The following is a 19,728-nucleotide window of genomic DNA, read 5'->3' as shown; positions in this document are numbered from 1 at the left end:
ACCAATGCTCATCTCCCCTGGCAGGCTGCAAAAAAGCATTGGATGCTCCATTTTTAAGGCAAAATACCAAAGCTTTGGCTAACAGAATAGTCCCATATGTTTCTGAGTGCGCTTGCCAAGGAAGGTTTTCTCAAAGACTTTTGGCAATGGGCTTCTGACAACATAATGCTGTCCCATATTCATCCTCTTCCTGAACTATGGGCTGTCCATGCCCAATCTTGTGGTGGTTCACATGCCAGCCTCATAAACAGCCCTCACAATATGATGTGCTTGGATGACAGCCTTGCCCAGTATCAACCACAAAATGCTCAGAAGCATGGGCAGAGCCCAGCTCTGACAGCGGATTAGGTACTGCCAGGAGGCTGGATTTGGGGCTGTTCCTTACACAAGCAAACAGTGATTGCCTTTAATATTCACTGAAATACAAGCACCAGCTTGCACCAGGACATCTTTACATTCACTCTCAGGTAGGAGAGGAGCTGGCTGGGGGCTGGGGCTCGGCAGTCCCACCCTGGGCAAGCAGGCTGCCATAAACACTGTCCTGTGCTCCCTAACCCAGCACAAGGATGCTCATCTGTGCCCTGCACCGAGGGGTTCTTGGTGTAACTAATGTTCACAGCAGCTGAAAACAGAGAAGATAAAGGCACCTGTGCCTTCCACAAAGGCCTCTTTGAACACACCACCTTCACATGTCAGTGAAGCACTGCCCTTCCAGGAGGTATTTCCCAAAATATCTGCCCTTCCCAGACTAACAATACAGCAGGGATCAGCTTCATCCAAGGACCATATGGCATTGGTGAAGGGCAGTTAAGCAGCCCTAGAAAATGTCCACCTTTAATTAAAAACATGATCATTTCCCAGCTCCCTGTAATAATATCACTACTCCTCCTCCACAAATGTGCTGCATTTCTCATCCAAAGGAGAGCAAGCAAGATGCAGTCCATGCCCAGCAGGTTTCTGCCTCAGCAGCAGCAGAGTTGTACATGGAAGCAAGCAGCCTCCAAAGAGCCTTCAGCAGCTGCAGGGCCGCTCAGATGTTCCAGCCTAAATCCAAGGAAGTTTCCTCAAATAGTTCATTTTCTTCAGACTTTCCTCTTTTGGCCTCATATCTTTACTGCGCTGTTACAGATTTTCCTTCAGTTCCCTGTTCTGGATAACCCTATTTGCTAAACCAGGCATTGCCCATGCCTAGGACACATTGAATCCTTCTCACAGCTGGGGTGCCTGCCTGTGGCCACTGCAAGGATTTCTAAGCCAATCTTGGCTGGCTGTCAGGTTTCCTAGGATGGACTGTTTATTGAGAATGTAATTTCCATTTGTTATTGCACGAGCTGTCAGAAAAGAAAAAAACCCCAATACATCCAGGTGAGTTTCAAGTCATGATACAAATGGACTGTCCTGATGCCTGACCCCTTCCTGTATAATATAAACTTCAAACTAGGAGATAATTAGTAAAATAGCATCCTGACAAATCTGAGTATTAAGGAATCAGAGGAATATGGAAATCATATTTCTGTATGGAAAATTAGTTCTTTGACCAAGCAGGGGCCATTAGGACCTTCCAGCCTCACTGAGAATGTGGGGATCAGTCATTCATTCAGCCCTCAGCAGAACGATACTGCTATTCCCTGTGTCAGAATTTTATCCCATGCATTTCCCTTATCAGTGCAGCATTCAAAGGCTACTTGAACCACACACATGAGGAAAGGGGGAAATGCGGTTCATCTGTGATGATATTTGACAAGAGCCAGACCTTATTGTTTTAGCTGTGGGATTGCTTTCAAATTCCCCCAGTTCTCCTGACCTAACACTGGCAAAGGGTCACATGCTCCACTTGCAAATGGGAATCTGCTCCAGCAGAGCTGCATCACTTCCTCTGCAATGAACCTTTTCCCAGTGGGACACAGGGGTATCCACTACGTTGTTTAAAGGAAGAGGAAATTTTTGGAGAAAATGGATATAACAGAGCACAAAGAAGGTCACAGGGGACAGGCAGCCTGGGAATGGGCAATTCTACCTCCCTTTGGTTTGTTTTCCCTTGTTTCAGGATGAGAACACTTCACTTGGCCTGCTCTCATCCAGCTCTCCTGTTATGTCACATCCAGATTACTCAGTGGATGAGGTATTTGGAGTGTTACATCAGACAGATAATATTTGTTTATATAACTCGATCTTTTTTCTCAGACTCGTGCTTCTCCAACTCCCCAAAAAACATTTATATAAATATTTATGTTTTCAGGAATGAGAACTTATATCAGCCTCAGGATGACAGTCATGTTCACTATAAATCAGTACAAGTGGTTGCTCCAGAGCCCCACAACATAGCCTGGGAACCTCTTTTTTTCCTTATAAACACCAGTTCATCAAACCTAGAATTATGCAGAGGAGGAAATCAGTTCTGGTGTAACACAATTCTGAAATTTGTCTCAGCCTTGAGATGGAGCACTAGCCCAAAAGGGGACCAGAAATCCACCATAAAATGCCAGAGGTTACAGCATTCACTGCAATGTCTGAGGCTCTGCTCTAAGTCCCTGATCGAATGCTGCTTTCTGCCTCTGTTTTTAGTGAAACTTTTCCAAAAAGTCTTACTTTCCCCTCTGTATAAAACAGAAGAAGGATTTAAAAGCTTTTCTTTTCAGAGGAGAAAAGCTTCTTACTATTACACATTTGATCAGGTCAATCTATTGCAGAGGTTGCATCCTGCATGCTTCAATGCGCTGCCCCAAGCCATCCTAGTTATACTCCAGCCAGCAAAACAATGCCAGCAATTCACCCTCCTGACAAATCTCTTGCTCAAGCTTCATGAAGGTGCAATATGGGGCATGAAGGATGTTTTTGCAAGTAGGGTACCTCAGGCAGTGTCTATCACCTGTAATTCATTCACATGAAATGCCACCCTTCCCTCTCACTGCTCATGCGTCTTACTGTTTATTATCACCCTAATTTCCTGGGCAGAGATTCCATTACAAGAGCAGCATTTCCAGAAAAGCTGCTTCAGCAACTTCAAAGGGAATTTGGCAAACAGGTGCTGGAAAGGGCTCTGGGAAAATTTCAACAGCAACATCTGAGCTTGGAATCCTGCTCCCATCACAGTGCCCAGGACTGGCTCTGCCCTCCCGGTCATGCTGACACCATCCTTCCCAACCAGCTGCAGAAAAACTGCTGAGGAGTGGATATCCCATGTATCCAGTTTCCCTTTCCTTGGATTTTCTGCTTGCAGACTCAGACCCTGTCAAACCTCTCCCATCTGCACCCAGTTCCAGGCAGACACCCACAGATGTCCTGGTGAGGGCTGCCCGCTCCAGGCAGGGCTGTCACTCATCCCCTCATGGGAGTGAGCCCACAGCATATCCCACCCTCAGAGCTGCTCAGCAGCATCAGCTGTGAAATCCCTCCAGCCCTGAGCCATGACATGTCAGCATCTGCCAGTGCTGCTCATTTTCCCAGGCTGTGGTTTGATAAAAAGTAAATCCACCCCTGGCATCCCAGCAACCAGATTAGGTAAGAAAAAAATAGAAGAAAAAGAAAACTCAGCTGCACAGCACGAGGGATTCACATGGCATAAACTTTCCACCGTTCAGATTTGCTTAGAAACAACATTGCTACGTTAACCTTGTGCAACTTCACTCGCCATTCATCTTTTTTGCAGCCTCCATTGCAGCTTGGGGAGATAAATATCTCATCCCTCTCTGTGCCACAATGTCCATCACACACACCCCTGTTTCTCCCAGCTGGACAAGGCCTGGCAGGCCCTGTGTCCCTGTTGGTCCTCCAGCAGGATGCCCTGTGAGGGATGGGCTGAAAGCCCAGGGTGCTTTCAGGGCACTGCAGCCACTGGGGCATCTGAACTCAGCATCCCACCACTTTGTCATCTGCTTGGTTTGGCTAGACCTTAATGTTTAAACTGAAATGTCCATTTATTACTCCAGGAAAACACCAAGGACTTTTTTCTGGCATACAAATTCCCTGGCTTTTTCAGTAGAAAGATCTATTGGTTGGTTGATTAGTTTTGAAAGCTATCTATGCCTCTGAGACCTCTGCTGACTCTAAGTTACGGTAATGCTGGATAACTCGGGTATTAATGCCAAGTTGCTAATGAGGTTTGCTCCACTGGGCTGGCTCTTGAAAAGAATGAATGTTTTAGGCCTAAAACTGCCTGTGGTCTCATAAAAAACCACAACTCTCCTGATTTTCTACATATTTGCCATTAAAGGAATGATTCCATCCTGCCCTTTACTTGCCCTCTGGTTAAAGTTTGCCTCCCTGGCAAAGGGTTCAGTGGGTTACAAAAGCACAACCCAGATTTGGAAACCTACCCAATACAAAATCCCCAAATCTGCACTTTGTCATCAGCAGTAACTTTCCACGCCCACAACCCCTGTTGCACTGGCCCTTCACTCCCAGTCTGCATGAGCAGCTGTCTTACTGAGCAGAGCCCCTCTGAGCCGCCCCTGCTCTAGCGCTGTGCCCGACCTGGCTCTGTTAACCCCAGAGAGAGCTGGGCTGTGCTCAAACACCCTGGCCTGGCCATGGGGACTGCAGCTCCTTGCAGCTGCATCCCAGTCCAGAAAGGTGGTTCCTGCAGTTATTTTCCCAGCCTCTTCACTTCCAATGAGACCAAGATAAGGAAATTCACCTGCAGGGTCAATATCTTTAGTAAATAGTGCTGTCACCTTCCAGAGCAGGTTTCCCAGCTGGCAGTGATGCTGGTTAGGGAGCAGGGCCACGCTGCCTGTGCATGAGTGCTGCCTGGCTCAGGATTCCCCTTCTTTCCCTTGTTTCCAGCTTGCTGTGGAATAGACGTAAAACCAAGCAGAGCTGTTGACAGCGCTTCCAAGAAATGAATGCAACCAGAAAAAATTGGCCTGGAAAACAAAATCCATTCTGCTTCCTTTGCAAAAAGTTCATGAGGGCTGCCTGCTCTGCTCCTGTAAATCAATATATCTGTAGGTCCTTCTTCCCAAGCCAAGCTGTGTAACATGGCTGCCCATATGGAGCAGAAGGGTGTATTCATACAGACAGAGGCAGAAAAGCTGTGAGATATTTTCCTTCTCATGCCACAGCAGAATCTCTCAGAATCTCTCTGAGCTGCACATCAAAAGATCCAAAACCTGGCCCTGAGGGCTTGTCCCCAGGAATGTCAAAGGAAACTCTTCCTGGACAGAGGATCTGTGCAGCTTTCCAGGCTCTGGCAGAAGGCAGGAGTCAGCCAACAATAGCAACAAAATTTGTGCTCCTTTTTCTTCCTCCCCACTTAGCTGCTCTCTGGCCAAGTGCTTTCTTCAATCTTCATGGCTTGCTCAAGGGCTCTGGAAGTCAGATATTTTTCCCTGGAGCCCCCAGGGTTGATTCCACCTTGAATCCCCTTCTGCTAAAAGGCTCCCCCACACCATCCTCTCCCCAAGTGCCCCCAGTTACCAGCAGCTTAACACAGTCCCAGGAGCTGTCAGTCAGCAGTGACATGCTGGCTGCTGGCTTGCCCACAAACATCTGTATTTCGCAAATAAAGCAGGTTAATTTAAACCACCACAGCCTGCAACAGCCTGACAGCTCCCTAAGGGCCCTTATAAGTGAAGACTTAAGCAATCATTGGACTTGCAATTTATAATAATGCTCTGTAGACCTTTTATATAGAGCGGTCTGGCCAAGACGTGGCTGGGTTTAGTCCTGTGCTCAAAGACAGAAGTGCTGCCAAAAAAGTGAAGGCTGAACAATCAAAGGAGTTCCCAAGACTATCTTACTGAAATTATTTCAATTCAGGTGATACATAAAAGATGGCTCCTTTTAAAAAGAGGCCACCCTTCCCTTCATTTAAGAATTAAAAGCTCTCAATGAACATGCTCCGACATCTCACAAGACCTTCACCAAAGCAAAAAGCAGAAGCAGTAGTTTGTACTTTAACTGCATAATAAATGTACCTGAGTTCAGACTTATACACTCAGTTCTGCCACACCCGCAGGCGAGTTTGAAACACATCAGCCCTCACTGCAAGGACTCACAAATACAATAAAATCAGAAAACCACAATTCTGTTTTTGTCTTGTTGGTAAACTTCAGATGTTTGTTTGGATTCTGAAGGTGTAATTTTCTATTGTTCCTGGCAAGTACCAGCAGGTCTCAGGAGCTTGTTCTGCAAGGATACAACTGGGGACCAAAGGAGGCTGAGGAGCTCTGAAGAAGGGAAAATGAGTCCCTGACATGGAGCCCCTGTTCTGGAGGGACTAGCATCACTTCTTAGCTGCAGCCAGAGCTACGGAGGAAAAAAACCAATCTGCTCTATCCAAACTGAGCTGAGCAGGGAGCTGCTTGACGCTTCCCTGATGGACCTGCTCTGGTCACTGTGGCTGTGGAAGTTTCCCACTGGGCAGCAGGGACAGGACACTGAATGACTTGCAGGGCACAGAAGTGAGGCAGAGTGGTCTCCAGTGTTAAACACCCAGCTGGCTCAGCAGGGTAAGCTCCGGGCTGGCCTGAGCAGCAGCAATGGAAATGGGGGTGGAAGCATTTATGGTGTCACCTGACGGAGCTGCGTCACTACTGCAGGCAGAGCTCGGTTGTGCAGAGGGCCCAGGAGGAGACTGGTTTTATTCCTGGTCCTGTCACATTCTGCAGGTCAAGGTTATAATGCTCGGGTGAATTCCACTCATAACAAAGCCGGTATCTGTTGACTCTCACAGCTGATTGTTTTGGAACAATAATTCATAGTTGCCTCCCTGGATACAGAGAACTGAATGACAACTTGGATTACCAGCGCACAGCCTCGCCCTGAGGACCTGCAGTTGATGACTAAACCACCAATTCTGCTATTGAGATCCTCTACTTCGACATCCCTGGGGGCAGAATGTAGGATATTTTCTAAGCATCAGTTGTGGAGAAACACTTCCCTTTCCTGTCCTGCATGGGGCAGGCAATTAGCTCGTCCCTCGTGGGCAGGAAAGGGGGTTATTTAAAACAGACACAGGAGCTCCCCCGACGGAAGCTCAGGCTGCTGACCTAGTTAGGAGCTCTCCCATGCAGGACAAATTACTTCAGCATAACGCAATATGGGATGCAGGAATGATCAGCATGAACACCATGACTTTGATCTCAGTGATGGGAAGGGCAGCATTTCACTTGACACCAGTATTATGACCTTATTCCCAGCACATTCCAATGCCCCTTGTTTTTTCAAATGCTCTTTGGCTTCTGTTCTCCTCTTCATTTGCTTTTGAGACAGGAAGATGTAGCCAAAACCAGTATTTTTAGAGAGGTGAGCATTGATCACTGAACTTTCTTCTAGCAAAGGTTAGCTGCAGAAGATCCCAGAACCACATTATCCCTTCTCAGGAATGCCCATAGTGCCAGGATAACAGAATCAGGGGGGAAAGTACCAGCTCATAAAGAGTAATGCTGCCAAAGAGAGGCCTGGAGGCATTGCCACCCCTCTGGCCAGTGAGCAATGACACAGCCCAAGAAACTCATTCCCTCCACCTTTCTGAGTTCACAAAATACTGAGGGCACTTCAGTCTCAGCTTGCAGAGAAGAGGTGAGTATTGATGTTTTAACACATTGAACCAGATTCCTCTCAGAGCTGTGCAGTAAAAAAAGCCAAAAATCACTAAATCTAGAGGCAGTGGATAAGCTGCAATAGGGACATTCAACTAGTAAAGGAAACACCCTACAGTTCTCAACAAAGGTGGTAAAATGCTGAACAGGGCAATCAAATGTTGATACTGCAATCTCTGTCCTGGAAATATTCAAAGCTTTCCCCAGTAAGGCACTGAGCAATCAGGTCTAACTTCAAAGTGTGCCCTGTTTTAGTGGGGTTGGACCAGAGACCTTCAAATGTCCCTTCTTATCTAAACTGTCTTACTGACTTACTGGTCTAATAATCTGGGGTTACTCTGCAGACAGGAGGAGACAGTAGGTGAACAGGAAGGAGATGCAAGATCCCCCAGGCAAGAATAAGCCTGGCAAACAGCCTGGTTTGGCATTGTGTCCTAGCCTCATAAGAGACAGACATGGCCAAAGCACTTCACAAGGGTTCTTCATCCTACTGGAGAGGCAAAGATACCCAGAGAGAAAATTCATAGTAGGGTCCTCCTAGGGAATAAAGGGATGAAGGATTTAGCAGGCATAAACCATGCCCTGGTACTCACCAGGAAGATGATGGTGATGAAAAGTAAAGTTCATTAGGTCTTCTCTGGGTCAGAGATTCAGAGTTAAAACAAACGCAGGGTAAATCTGAAATCACTTTATTGGAAAGTTTCATACAAGAATAGTCAGTCAGAAAAATTACTCAAGTGTGATACAGTAACACCACAGACAAACTCCTCCCATATCTCAACTCGAGGCCAATTCATTTACAAATAGCCACTGTATCATCACACTCAGTTTTTCAGAGGCTTGTGATGTCAGTGAGTTTCAGTGCAACACAGGGAGCAGAGTCTGTCTTTACATCAAATTAAATTAGCCGTGACTGCAGTTTTTCCTGTGAGAGGTATGAAAGGCCCTGTAGGTCTGTTGAGAATGCTGTTTGCAACATAAGGCATCGTTGCCATCCACCCCAGCTCATTCAGGCTGCAAGACTGTAACAAAATATTCTGCCAATAAAAATCTTTTAGAAAAACAGTATAAAAATTTTGATATATATATAGCATAAAGCTACCAAAAAGTGACTGTGCCATTTTCCCTCTTATACAAATAATATTTTTTTAAAAAAATCATAATATCTTAGCATATATACCCAGTATATAACATATTGCACCTTACCAAGATACTCTGTGCACCAGAAGCCCCATACAGCACCTGGGCAGTTCCAAGACAGACCAGTAGCTCCCCTTTAGTTCTGCTTTAGTCTCTACAGCAGCTGCCAAGAATTTGGCTATCACAGGTTTAGGATTTAGAAAGCAGGAGGCTGCAAGATGGCAAACCAAGTATTGCTTAGCAAACCAAGGAATGCAAATCAGTACCATTCCTTCTCAGGAAGGAGAAGAACCCATCACAGGAATCTTGATTTAAAAAAAAAATCATCTATTACTTGTTGTTGGTGTCAGTGAGACAATACAGTTTCGAATGTTTGTTATTTGCAGAGCACCCCTTTGTGTGCCAAAGAGGTACCTGCAGCACCTGTCAGTGGTTTCTGGCCTAAATGAACATACAGCCAAACCACAGGAGCAAATAAAACCAGGTCAGTTTACTTTGCTTCAAGACAAAACACTGTAAGACACCAACAGACACAGTGTTGTGACACTGCTATCTGAAAATAAAATTAACATTGATTCCTCAATCCAATTTTTGGTCACCTGGAGGGTTTTAGATAGAAGAGCAATTCCTATCTTGTCCCTTGCTTTTCCAGGCATAAGATTCACTCCCAGTAACCATGCACAGCTATGCAGAAAAGGAGCTGAATTCCCAGGAACTGGAGATACTGCTGTGTGTGAAACCCACCCTGTGTTTGGTCACTTAATCTTCTCAACTCAGCAAGAACTTATTAACTCTCTGTATAACCTTGGAGAATACCAGGAATGGGCTTTAGATTTGAGGATATACAAATCAGATGATTTGCTGTTTCATGGAGAGAGCACTAACCCATCCAGGTACAGGTAGTACAGGGATGGGGTTTTTTGTTAGGGGGGATTTTTGTTGGCTTTCTTTAACAGAGAGCTGGCAGCAGCCAGAGCCCCTCCCTGCACAAAGCGTACAAAGTTATCTCCTGCTAGAGGTCCCAGAGCATAGAGCCCCTTCTCCTGAGTGCATTCATAGGTGAATGGATCAACATCTATGGGATTCCTCTTTGAATTGACTGGCTGGTCACTGTCCATTGCCAAGTCAATGCCATTATTTGGCAGGAAGGAGAGGTTGGGGTTTGAGCCAGTTAGAACAAGAGCCATGGAAATTTTATAAGCTTTCTGACAGCCATTCTTGTCTTGCAAGATGCATTTCTTGTCCTTGCCAAAGGAGAGCACGTGATGTTCAGGGAGGCTGATGTAACACTCATAGGGCCCAGCACAGGCAGCTGTTTGTTCTTTCATCATCTGATGGACTTTGTGGTACTCAGGGTACATCATTTTGGGGAGCTGGTTAAAAATAAGGCCTGGATCACCGACTCGTCTCCGAAAAACATGGATTACTGGAATATTGCAATGGTGAGCAAAGAGAATTGCATCAGCAGCTGTCAGACCAGCACCTACAATCAAGACTGGATCTGACATGATGCCAACACTGTTGTTCTTCATTGCTTCTTCTAGGGCAGACAGCTGGTGGTGGACATAGGAAAGGTTTTCTCCCTTGACCCCGAGCCAGGTAGGATTGTCATACGTTCCCGTAGCCAAGACCACATTCTCTGCATGGAGGGAGAAGGGCTCTTTATCACCTTCCACAGTTTTGAAAAATCCATCCACCTGAAAGACCTCTGTACTTTGTTCATTAGAGTTCGAGAGTGGGTCACTATCCTGCAGATCTTTCTGGGTGTGGTTGGAGATGCTCTCTGCACTCACTTTCCTCACAGAGGTCACAACAGTGCCACATCTGAAATTCTTCTGCAGTCCTTTCTTCATCACATAGTGTTGGTAATATTGAGCAATGTCCTCTGCTGTGGCTCTATTGTTTCTGAGGCCTCTGTAATAAAGTACAAACAAAGGTCAAGCAGCAGTTAAGTAACAGATTGGAATTTGTCCCCTCTTGCACTGAATGTATTCTAGAGCCATCTGTCTTGGCACTACCAGAGAAGACTGATCTAGTTTCCACTGGTTCAGCAAAGTTATTCCTGACACATAGAGTTAACAGTCAGGTCCAGAAGCTGCTGGACAGAGGCAGCTTTTTCTACCATTAATCCCAACCCCAAGAACATGGTTGGCTATTTAAACCTTTCTCTAATATCTTGTTTCCATTCCATTTTTAACTCCTGGACTTCTTAATTGTGACACATGTCAAGAGAAGAAGCACCTCAGAGACTGCACAGTAGCTGAACTGATTACACTTGTCATCAGGGACAGCAGCAGTAGACACAGAAGCCAGGTGACCACACTTTGAAGCTTTACTTAGAATTTGTGGTCCCTGATTCATCTCCCCAGTGGGTGTGGACACATTCCAAGCAGCACTGCAACTTAATCTGAATCACTGCATGTAGAATGCACTGGTTTGGGGGTGTGGGAGGGTGTCCTTTCTCTCACTAAAATCATCCATAACAGATGCATAGCTGCATTCAAGAAGTCCATTCCAGGTTCTCTAAAAATCTCCAGATGTTTGGAAATGACCATACCATGGATATCTCACCTTCTCTTTTGCTTTAACCATTCCTTGAAAGGGAGATCTGGAAGTCCCATCCATTCCCCTCTGCTCAGGGTGACCATAGAGCCCTCTATAGACTGGAAAAAGAAGCAGAGAAAAATTACTTCAATTTTTTAATGTAAAAAGCAAAAGGCAACTTTTCCATGTTTCAATATGGCACAGATGATGAAATCAGTAATTTCCTCTGATCTGCTGTCATGGTTGAAACCATTCATGTTCTCCAAAAAGAACAAGAGATGGGAAATATAAAGGCCTCTCATGCTTGTTTTCCTTTTAAACTTTCACTTGTCTGTATATATAAAATCTAATAAGGCTGACTGGCATTTTAGAGGCACTTTTCTCTCTCCAGTCAACACGTTTGGCTGTTACACAACACGCAGACCCCAGCTCAGCTCCAATTCACTTACGTGCCAGGCACCTCCAGGAGCGTTTCTGCCAAGGACCAGGTGGGGGATGGCTCTGTCAGGCTCATGCCACCAAGTGAGCACTGATTCTGCTGTCCCACCAAAATCTGTGTCTGGACGCTGAAGAGTATCGAACAGAAGAGCCACAGGGCTGTGGGATCGTCCCTCCAAGCCTTCAGACAGATACTCCAAATCCTAAAGAGAGGAAGACCAGATGCTCAGAGTGCATGTACTGCCAGGCAGCAGACTACTTGTTACTCCAGGATCTCTGATCAGTGGGTTTGGTGTGCTGGGAAGCTCATTTACTGGCACACAGACCTGTTTTTGCCCAAGGGCTACCCTGAGGATCTTAGCAGCAATGCTGCCATTTCATACAAGGAAGATCTGGATTACAGAGGAAAATTTGCTCAAGGCTCATTCTGCCTGTGTACTTTGAAAATCCAAACAAGGTAATCACTTATGATACACCCCTAGGATGCTTTCTGGAATGTCATACTGTTTCTCTTTACACAAACCTGGTCCAAAACAGAGACTTCTGGCGCCTCTTCCAGCTTTCTCTGAAGAATAGGATGAGGATGAAGAGAGTGTCTTTTGAAGTAAGGGGTGTAACCTGACAGCAAATATGAGAGACAGATTCCTGAAGGTCCGTTCCCTGAAAAAAAAATGGAGAAGAATTTATACTTCCGGAAATACAGCAGTTCTTTGAGAAGTGTTTCTAATATCCAGACCAATTCCAAAGATATGACACTGCTGTGGATACAGGTGATTTCCTACTCCAGGTTGACCACTGACCTATTGGATGGAGTTGGGGAAGTCATTTTAGCCATCTCCTCCTCGCTTGCTCCTATTTGCATTGCAAGGTCCTTAGAACTTGCTGAAAAGATACTGGATTAAGTAAGTCAGAGGTTACCCTCACCTGAAGCTTGAAGTCTCTAGCAAGGTGATGAACAGAGTTATTTCTCTAAACTTAGAGGTTTAGAAACTGATCATGTACTGACCAGGGGCCTCAGCTCTCGCAGAAGCACATTTCACACCAGTGCAGAGTCATTCACTGTGCACAGGATACAAGCTCCAGAAAAGAGAGTGACTACTGAAGTGAAGGGGAACCAGCTCTTCTCAGTAAGAAATTCCATCTTTTAAGGGATATTTGGCAATAGCAGCTTTGACTAACGGGTCTTGAGGACACTTTCAAATGGGAACCAGCCCTACCATGATACTGCAGTGTTATGGAAAAAGTCTCTCTGCCATGCCAAGACAAGCCCTCAGAATACCACACTTTGAACAGGCTGCTGGATGGCTGAATGCCTTTGCTGACCACCCAACAGCCAGTGGAAAAACTAGATATATGTGACTCCAAAGCCCAGTGAGAGTAGCCTGTGGAAAGTTTGCACATGGTTGTTCTCCAGCACGTTTAATATTTTACAGTGTCTGTGACAAATAAATAACTGTCAGCCTGTCTGGCTGCCCAGGCTTTGCTGCCGTGTGACCAACAACCGTGACACAGTGCAGTGACAAAGAGGGGAGGAGAACCCAAGTGACAGCAGCCTGTTGGCACAGTGCCAGTACTGCAAGGGGGACTGGAGCAAAGGCTGATCCTTGAGGATCCCAGAAATAGGAAGGTTAGGGCTGTAAAGCCAACACTGAGCTATGTGAAGGACAGTACATGTCACAGCTGGGGACAAAGCCCGCTGTGCTGAGCACAGACCAGCAGCTGCAGGTCAGTGTTTGGAATATTCCACTTGCAGGAAAGTTAGCCAAAACCAACAGCAACAGACATTAAAAACAAACTAAGCTGCAGCTATAGTAAAATATAACAAATTTCAGGTTACTACTTTGCTTTAGGAAGTACAAGGAGGTACCTAAGTCAAACTTCACTGTCTGAATGCACAACACTCAGCAACTACACACAGAGGATTTACTCTGAATCACATCTAAGTTTGATATGGATGGTCACAAGAACATCTGGAGCTCAAGCTATTTCACAGTGCAACTGCATCCACGAGGCTGCCAGCACAGCTGAGGGAACACACAGCCTTCCTGGAGCAGGGCCTGGGGAAGTAGCTGGAGCCTTCGTGCAGTGCTGTCCAGCTGCAGTGGAACAGCTGGGCTGCTCGGTCCAACAGCCTCCTCAGAGCGCCTATCTTTGTTCTTCTGAGGCTTTAGTGACATCTCTGCCCTGGATCCCTGTACAGGTGCACTAGGGAGGTACCAAATATCCTCCTTCCCACCTAAAGACTTGAACAACTGAGCAGCACAAAGTCATTCTCAGACAAGAAATTGCTGGTAGAAGTATCCTTGTCAAAGTCGCTGTTAGCAAGGACTAGGGGTGATTTATGCAGTGTCTAACTTTGGAGCAGCTCTCTCAGGTGCTCGGAATTTGATGCCAGATAAAGAGGGAGCCCAGCTCTGGAAGGCATGAAACACAAGCTCAGATGAACAGGGTCCAAAACCTGCACTCCAGCACAGCTCGTGGTATGTCAGAGGGGAAGGCACTGACGTCATTACTTTGCTCCAGGAATCACCTCACACTGCAAAGTTCCCTCTTGCAAGGGAGGCAAGACAGTTACTATATATCCTGGTTTTTTTAACTGGTAGAAAACTGCTTTTTATAAGTCTATTAAATCTGTACAAAATCAGTGTAGCTCACTCATGTTTTAAAAGAAATCTGAAAAATGTAAAGAAAACTTAACAGCATCTGGAGTACTGTCTAAACAGACATCATGGTGAAAAAACTCACACAAACCTACCTTTAATTCAAGCGCTACAGATTAATTACCGCAAGCTGATTAACTATCCGTAGTGGAAAGGTTTCAAATCTTTCTAAATATCCAACAGAGAAAAAGCAGGCCCAAATGAACTGATGCTCAAAAGGTTACTAATTTTATCATTAAAAATAGGTCTGTGTTTTAATTTGTCAAACATCTTGTTCCCTACTTGCCACAATTCTTAGTGGTCTTTCTCTTAGTATTATAGGAAGTTTGGCTGTCTGGGAAAGGATGCAGAAACAGCGGTCAGGCATTTCTGGTTTGAGTGAGAACACGTGCAACAGAAGTTAAAGACAGCAAGTCCAAAGCAAAAACAGCACGAGAGAACACAGCATTGCTGGCAGGAGAAGGCTTACCTATGATCACAACAGGCAGTGTCTTGAGCCCACTCTTGTTTGAGGGTCTGGTCAATAATGGATACATCTTCCTGTCCGGAAGCATTTATGCTCTTCAATCTACCTGCTGAAATAAATAAGTTTTTTATTATTTGCATTTTTTGACAAAAACCCATGAACAAACAAACGAGAAAAACCCCACAAGACTTTCTCCAGCCCACAAACTCAGGCTAATCTAAAGTATTACCCTTGCATTGCAGGCTGTCACATTCTGTCACAGACTGTCACTGTCACACTTCCACACTCAGGACAGACCTCCTTATCTTTTTCTCCTCCTGACCCCAAAATCAAAGGATGATTCTCTGATTATGCACCACAAAATGGGGAGAGAACAGTTATCTTTCTCTTTCAGACATGAACTCCAGTTACTCCAGGACAGCTGGTAATTTCAGTAACCCTCTGACTACATTAAATTAAGTGTTGCAGCTTGTTAATGAAACTTCACTTCTGACCATACTCTGTACAAAATTGCATCATTGTCACAAACACTTTTTAAAGTAACTTGTGCATTTACTGAAAAGTAAAGTAAACCTGACTCAAGACTTCTGCCCAAAGACTGGAAATCTCTTGGATGCATTTTCAAATAGGTACCATTCTATCACTATAGGTTTTTTTGGAGAAGTGCTAGTTTAGTTCTGGAACCTTCTTTCTTAATTTTCCAGAAAATTGAGAGTTCTAGGTGTGAAGAAGTAAAAAAGTCTTTGAACAAAATATACATCACAATTGGAGACTAAGGTGTCATTAGAGTGGAATCTATACAAGTAATCTAATCATTATGCAGATATTCAATGAACACTGAATGTTTTTGTCGTTCCTGCAGGAATCCTACCATGCCAAATAACAACTTCTTTAGTTTTCCATGGAATTCAACTCTACTGCCACTAAACCTAGAGAAGTTATTTTTACCACAATAAACATGAGATTTCTGAAATTCAGCATAAGCTTTTAAATTATTCTACAGAAAATACTCTCTTTTATAAAAATCTTATTCTCATTTTGGAAAGCTAAGCAAAAATCCATTGAATGGCATGACTTTGTTCAGTAGGGTATGCTCTCCACACCCTTTCCAAGTGCAGAAAGATCTTTGGCAAATGCACCACACACTTCCATAAGGCTTGGCACATCACTGCCTTTGACACAAGTATTGCAGCAAATGTCTTCCTACAAGTGTAATGCCCCTCTTTAAGCCTGACATTTACGTCACAGCAACTCCAGCAGTGTAGGACCCTGGTGCCTGAATGGGCAGCCAAGAAACCACCAGTGAGTTTGCAATTTGCAAATTTCAGGCATGAGCAGGAGTGTTGGAACTGCATTTGCTTGCAAGGATGTGACAGTTCTCATATACACCAATATCCAGCCATGGCTGGGCTCGACAGCTCTGTTCCAAGAGCACTGGGTTCATCACATAAGGCTTACAAGATGAATTCAAAACCAGCAGCCTTGTCCACATTTTTGGATCACAGTTTAGTAACACTTACTGGTTGCCTGTTACCGCTTAACTAAGCATTAGTTAAAGACTCTCATGCATTTTGCCGATGGGGCATGAACCACTTAAAAGACGTAATAGTTGTGCTTTCTAATTGAAGTAATTTGAAGCATCTAGCTTTGAAGAGAGTTGGATCTCAAGGAAACTTATGTTCCCAATTTAACTGAGACTCAAAGGTAGTTGCATTCCCTGCAGGAGATGAACTCCCCTTAAGGCATGTTTATCCCAGCCATGGAAGCTGTGGGAGTACAGCCCAACTGCCCAAGGATCTCCCCAGCCTTTTGGGCAGGTTCTGCCACATTAACCAAAACCTGCACCACCTTCAGACTGTGGTGTAAGTTTACCCCCAAATAATTCCTTCCCACAAAGCTCCAGAGCTGCAATTGGTAGCATTCAGCACTAGCACCTGGAACTGCCAGAGACACCAAAGCAACAGGACACTGGTGTGACCAGTAAGGTATTCCCCTCACACCAGTAAACCACAGTATCTAGCTGCAGGTTAGCAGAAGTTTTTCTCCATGGTAAGAAATAACCCCCTCTCCATGACTGTATTACACAAGAAGAAAAGTTCTTATTAATTTCTCCTAACACAGAGTACACATCTTATTTCTGTGAAACTAATGAGAGTCTGGAAGAGAAAGCAAGATCTCTGGAAGCAATCTTCCAGGTTTCTGCTCCATAGCTCCCTGCAGCAGCATGCATGGAAAAACTGCATGCACTCTGTAGACAGTGGTAACCCAGCAACATCCGTGGGATTTTCGCTGGAAGCAAGGACTGCTGAACCAACCCAGTACAGCACATGGCAGCAGTTCCAGGGCAGCAGCAGAGCCAGCACATAAATAAGGAGCCTGCAAGCCCATTTGTAAGGCATGAGCACAAAGTCATGCTGCTGTATGCCAGCATTTTTCTGGGCAAGCCTGAGGGGGACAGAAAAGGCACAAGACAGGAGAAGACAGCCTGCCAGTCCTGTTTACTTTAGAGGAACGTTGCCTTGGCTCCTGGCCGTTGCACCGTGCCACCCTTCTCCACCCTGATAAAGCAGAGAGCCAGAAGCCGTGAGCTCACTGATAGCTCCCTCCTCCTTTCACCCTCCTCCCCTCCATTCTGTACCTTTTGACACATGAAAGAGGAGAATTTTCTGGAATTAAACCAAACTTTAATAGCTGGAGGAGCACAATTGTTCGTCTGATGAAATTACTGGATCTGTGCATATATGTGACCATTTTTAGCCATGAATTTATTCAGTACCTGGGTTCACAAAACCCCTAATGACATTTTAGTGCTACACACTTCGTTTCCTGAAGATTTGACACTGATAATTCTATCAACACAAGATTAACCATCCTAGCATCTCTCTACAAATGGGAGAAATCCCTTTCACGTCCTATAGCTGCCATATCTATAATTCATAGTTATTCATTCTTCTTTTTAAGTAGAAAGTGAATCAGGTGGTGCTGAACCTGTTTATAGCTATTCCCATCCTGTAGGCTAAAGGTTTGACTTCTGGGGGTAAAACTGAGCTCAGAGCATCTCAGGCATTTTAGTTTCAAGCCAAACATTCACTTTTTCTGTCATTGGATGTTAAGGTGGATTATTTTAATTACTTTTTTTTTTTTTTTTTTTCAGTCTTAGACTCCTATACCTGGAAACCTGGGCAGCTAATACAGTGTAGCAGAGTTCTTGCAGAGGCTACTGGAAAGCAACAGGACACTGAAGTTCATTGCAAATCTGTACTGAACTAGTTAGCACCAAGAAAAAGCCTGAGATAGCAAGAAACTTAAGACTGCTCTTCTCACCCTCCTTTTACGTAGTGTAGGCTGCTGAGCACTCACACTTAGTCAGCTTAGTGACACTGAGTTTGGCTCCTGCTTTGAGCTTCCTACTTTAAATGGATGTCCCTTTCCTCCTCTTCGTTTGGGAGAAAGCAGCAAGTTTCACAGCTTGTCTTCTTGCTGCTTCCAAAGCATTCCAGTGTCTGTGTGATGTTACATAATTGTTTCTGGCTGAAAAGCACCCAGCTCATTCTGGGCCAGGCTCTGCATACCTTCCTGACACAGCCTCATGTCTAGAGGGACTATAACTCACAAACTCAGTCAGTGTGGCTCTTACTAGCTCCAGGCTGCAAGGCTGAAACAGGTTTTAAGTGAGCAGATGAAAAAGCAAGGATACATTTAGAAGGCAAGGACACTCTGTGAGCCTTAGAGAAATAGAAAGCCAGGTCACATCAGCCATATGCAGATATCTCTCCCTGTAACAGGCACGAGATTTTTGTAAAGTAAGAATCAACAGTTTGGCCTGAACAGCACATGGGGATAGTTCAAGTCAGCAATGCAGTCAGGGTATAAATCTGGGGGAGATTAAAAGAGCTACCACAACACTCAGTTTTAAAGAACAGTTCTAAAATAAATGCAGCAATAGTTTTCTTCAGCTTAATTTCTTCAGCAGCTCATTTGTTTCACCAATTTAATATTTAATTGATTAGTACTTTTCTAAAAAAGCAGAGATCTTGACAGCTTTTACATTTTATACTTCCCTACAAGTTTCAGAAGTTGTTCCCTCCTTGCATCATCACTCTTACATATCAGGCCAGTTACCCCCCAAACACAATTAAAGTATGTGTAAAAAATCAACTTGGTGCTACGTAATAACACCTTTCTAAAACACCCCTGTGATAGTCAGAAGGGCACACCAGACAGAGCTCTCTGTGCTTACTTGGAGCCTTCTTACCTTTAGCAGCAGGTCTGATGAGAGGTGGGATCTTTATGAAAGTGATTGTACAGTCAGGAGAGCCACCCAAACTACAAGCCTGGAATCCTCTCTCTGCCCTAAGACAGCTGTTTAAATATAGTAGGCAACCAGCAGCAAGAGAGGAGAGGAGGAGCCAAAACGACTGGAGGTGGAGCAAGGAAAATACTAATAAGCATGAGTCAGCAGGAATATTTCCCTTCCCAGCTCCTGAATGAATGATGTAGTGAGCTTCCTTAGTAATGTTCAGCTGACTGTGTGACTACAGCAAAAGCAGGCTTACAGGAGCCATGCATGGCAGAAGTCCTGCACTGAACACACATTTCCATTTTTAACCCTCAGGACATCATAGATATATAGTGGATCTGAAAATATTGATGTCAGTTTGTATTTATTTTTCTTCGGTGAGATAAAGTGTTATAAGCCTTTTGCACAGTAGCAGTAAAATGAGTCAAACTGCTTCCTATAAAACTTAGAACCAACCAGGGATTTCATCCAAGATATCTTACTCAATTAAGGGAATAATCGATCTGGCTTGCTAAATTTAAAGTGCCCTTCACAAATGAAATACCTTTATGCCAAAGTGTTCAGTTCAAGTAGTAAATGCAGCACATGTTTATCTCTGAGGCCATCTGTTTGGAAACCACAATTTCCAGGAAATCA

At 44.6% G+C, this 19,728-nt stretch overlaps 1 protein-coding gene across 2 annotated transcripts; it reads right to left on the bottom strand.

The window, feature by feature from the left end:
• Positions 1–8,217: 8,217 nt before the first annotated feature.
• Positions 8,218–19,167, bottom strand: OSGIN1 (oxidative stress induced growth inhibitor 1). 2 transcript variants are annotated; one of them, XM_082290227.1, is made up of 6 exons: positions 19,048–19,167; positions 14,796–14,901; positions 12,190–12,326; positions 11,678–11,869; positions 11,256–11,347; positions 8,218–10,598 (listed from the first exon to the last, which is right to left on the bottom strand). In XM_082290227.1, exons 2-6 carry the CDS (start codon positions 14,878–14,880, stop codon positions 9,608–9,610), a joined length of 1,497 nt encoding a protein of 498 aa, XP_082146353.1. In that variant the 5' UTR covers positions 14,881–14,901; positions 19,048–19,167; the 3' UTR covers positions 8,218–9,607. The 2 variants fall into 2 exon arrangements, with proteins under 2 accessions (XP_082146353.1, XP_082146354.1); XM_082290228.1 differs by having other exon boundaries at positions 14,796–14,898; positions 19,048–19,126.
• Between the last annotated feature and the right edge of the window lie 561 nt (positions 19,168–19,728).

Source organism: Coloeus monedula, assembly GCF_965178545.1.
Source record: "Coloeus monedula genome assembly, chromosome: 13".
NCBI lineage: Eukaryota > Metazoa > Chordata > Aves > Passeriformes > Corvidae > Coloeus > Coloeus monedula.
This window is presented reverse-complemented; position numbering and strand designations above follow the sequence as displayed.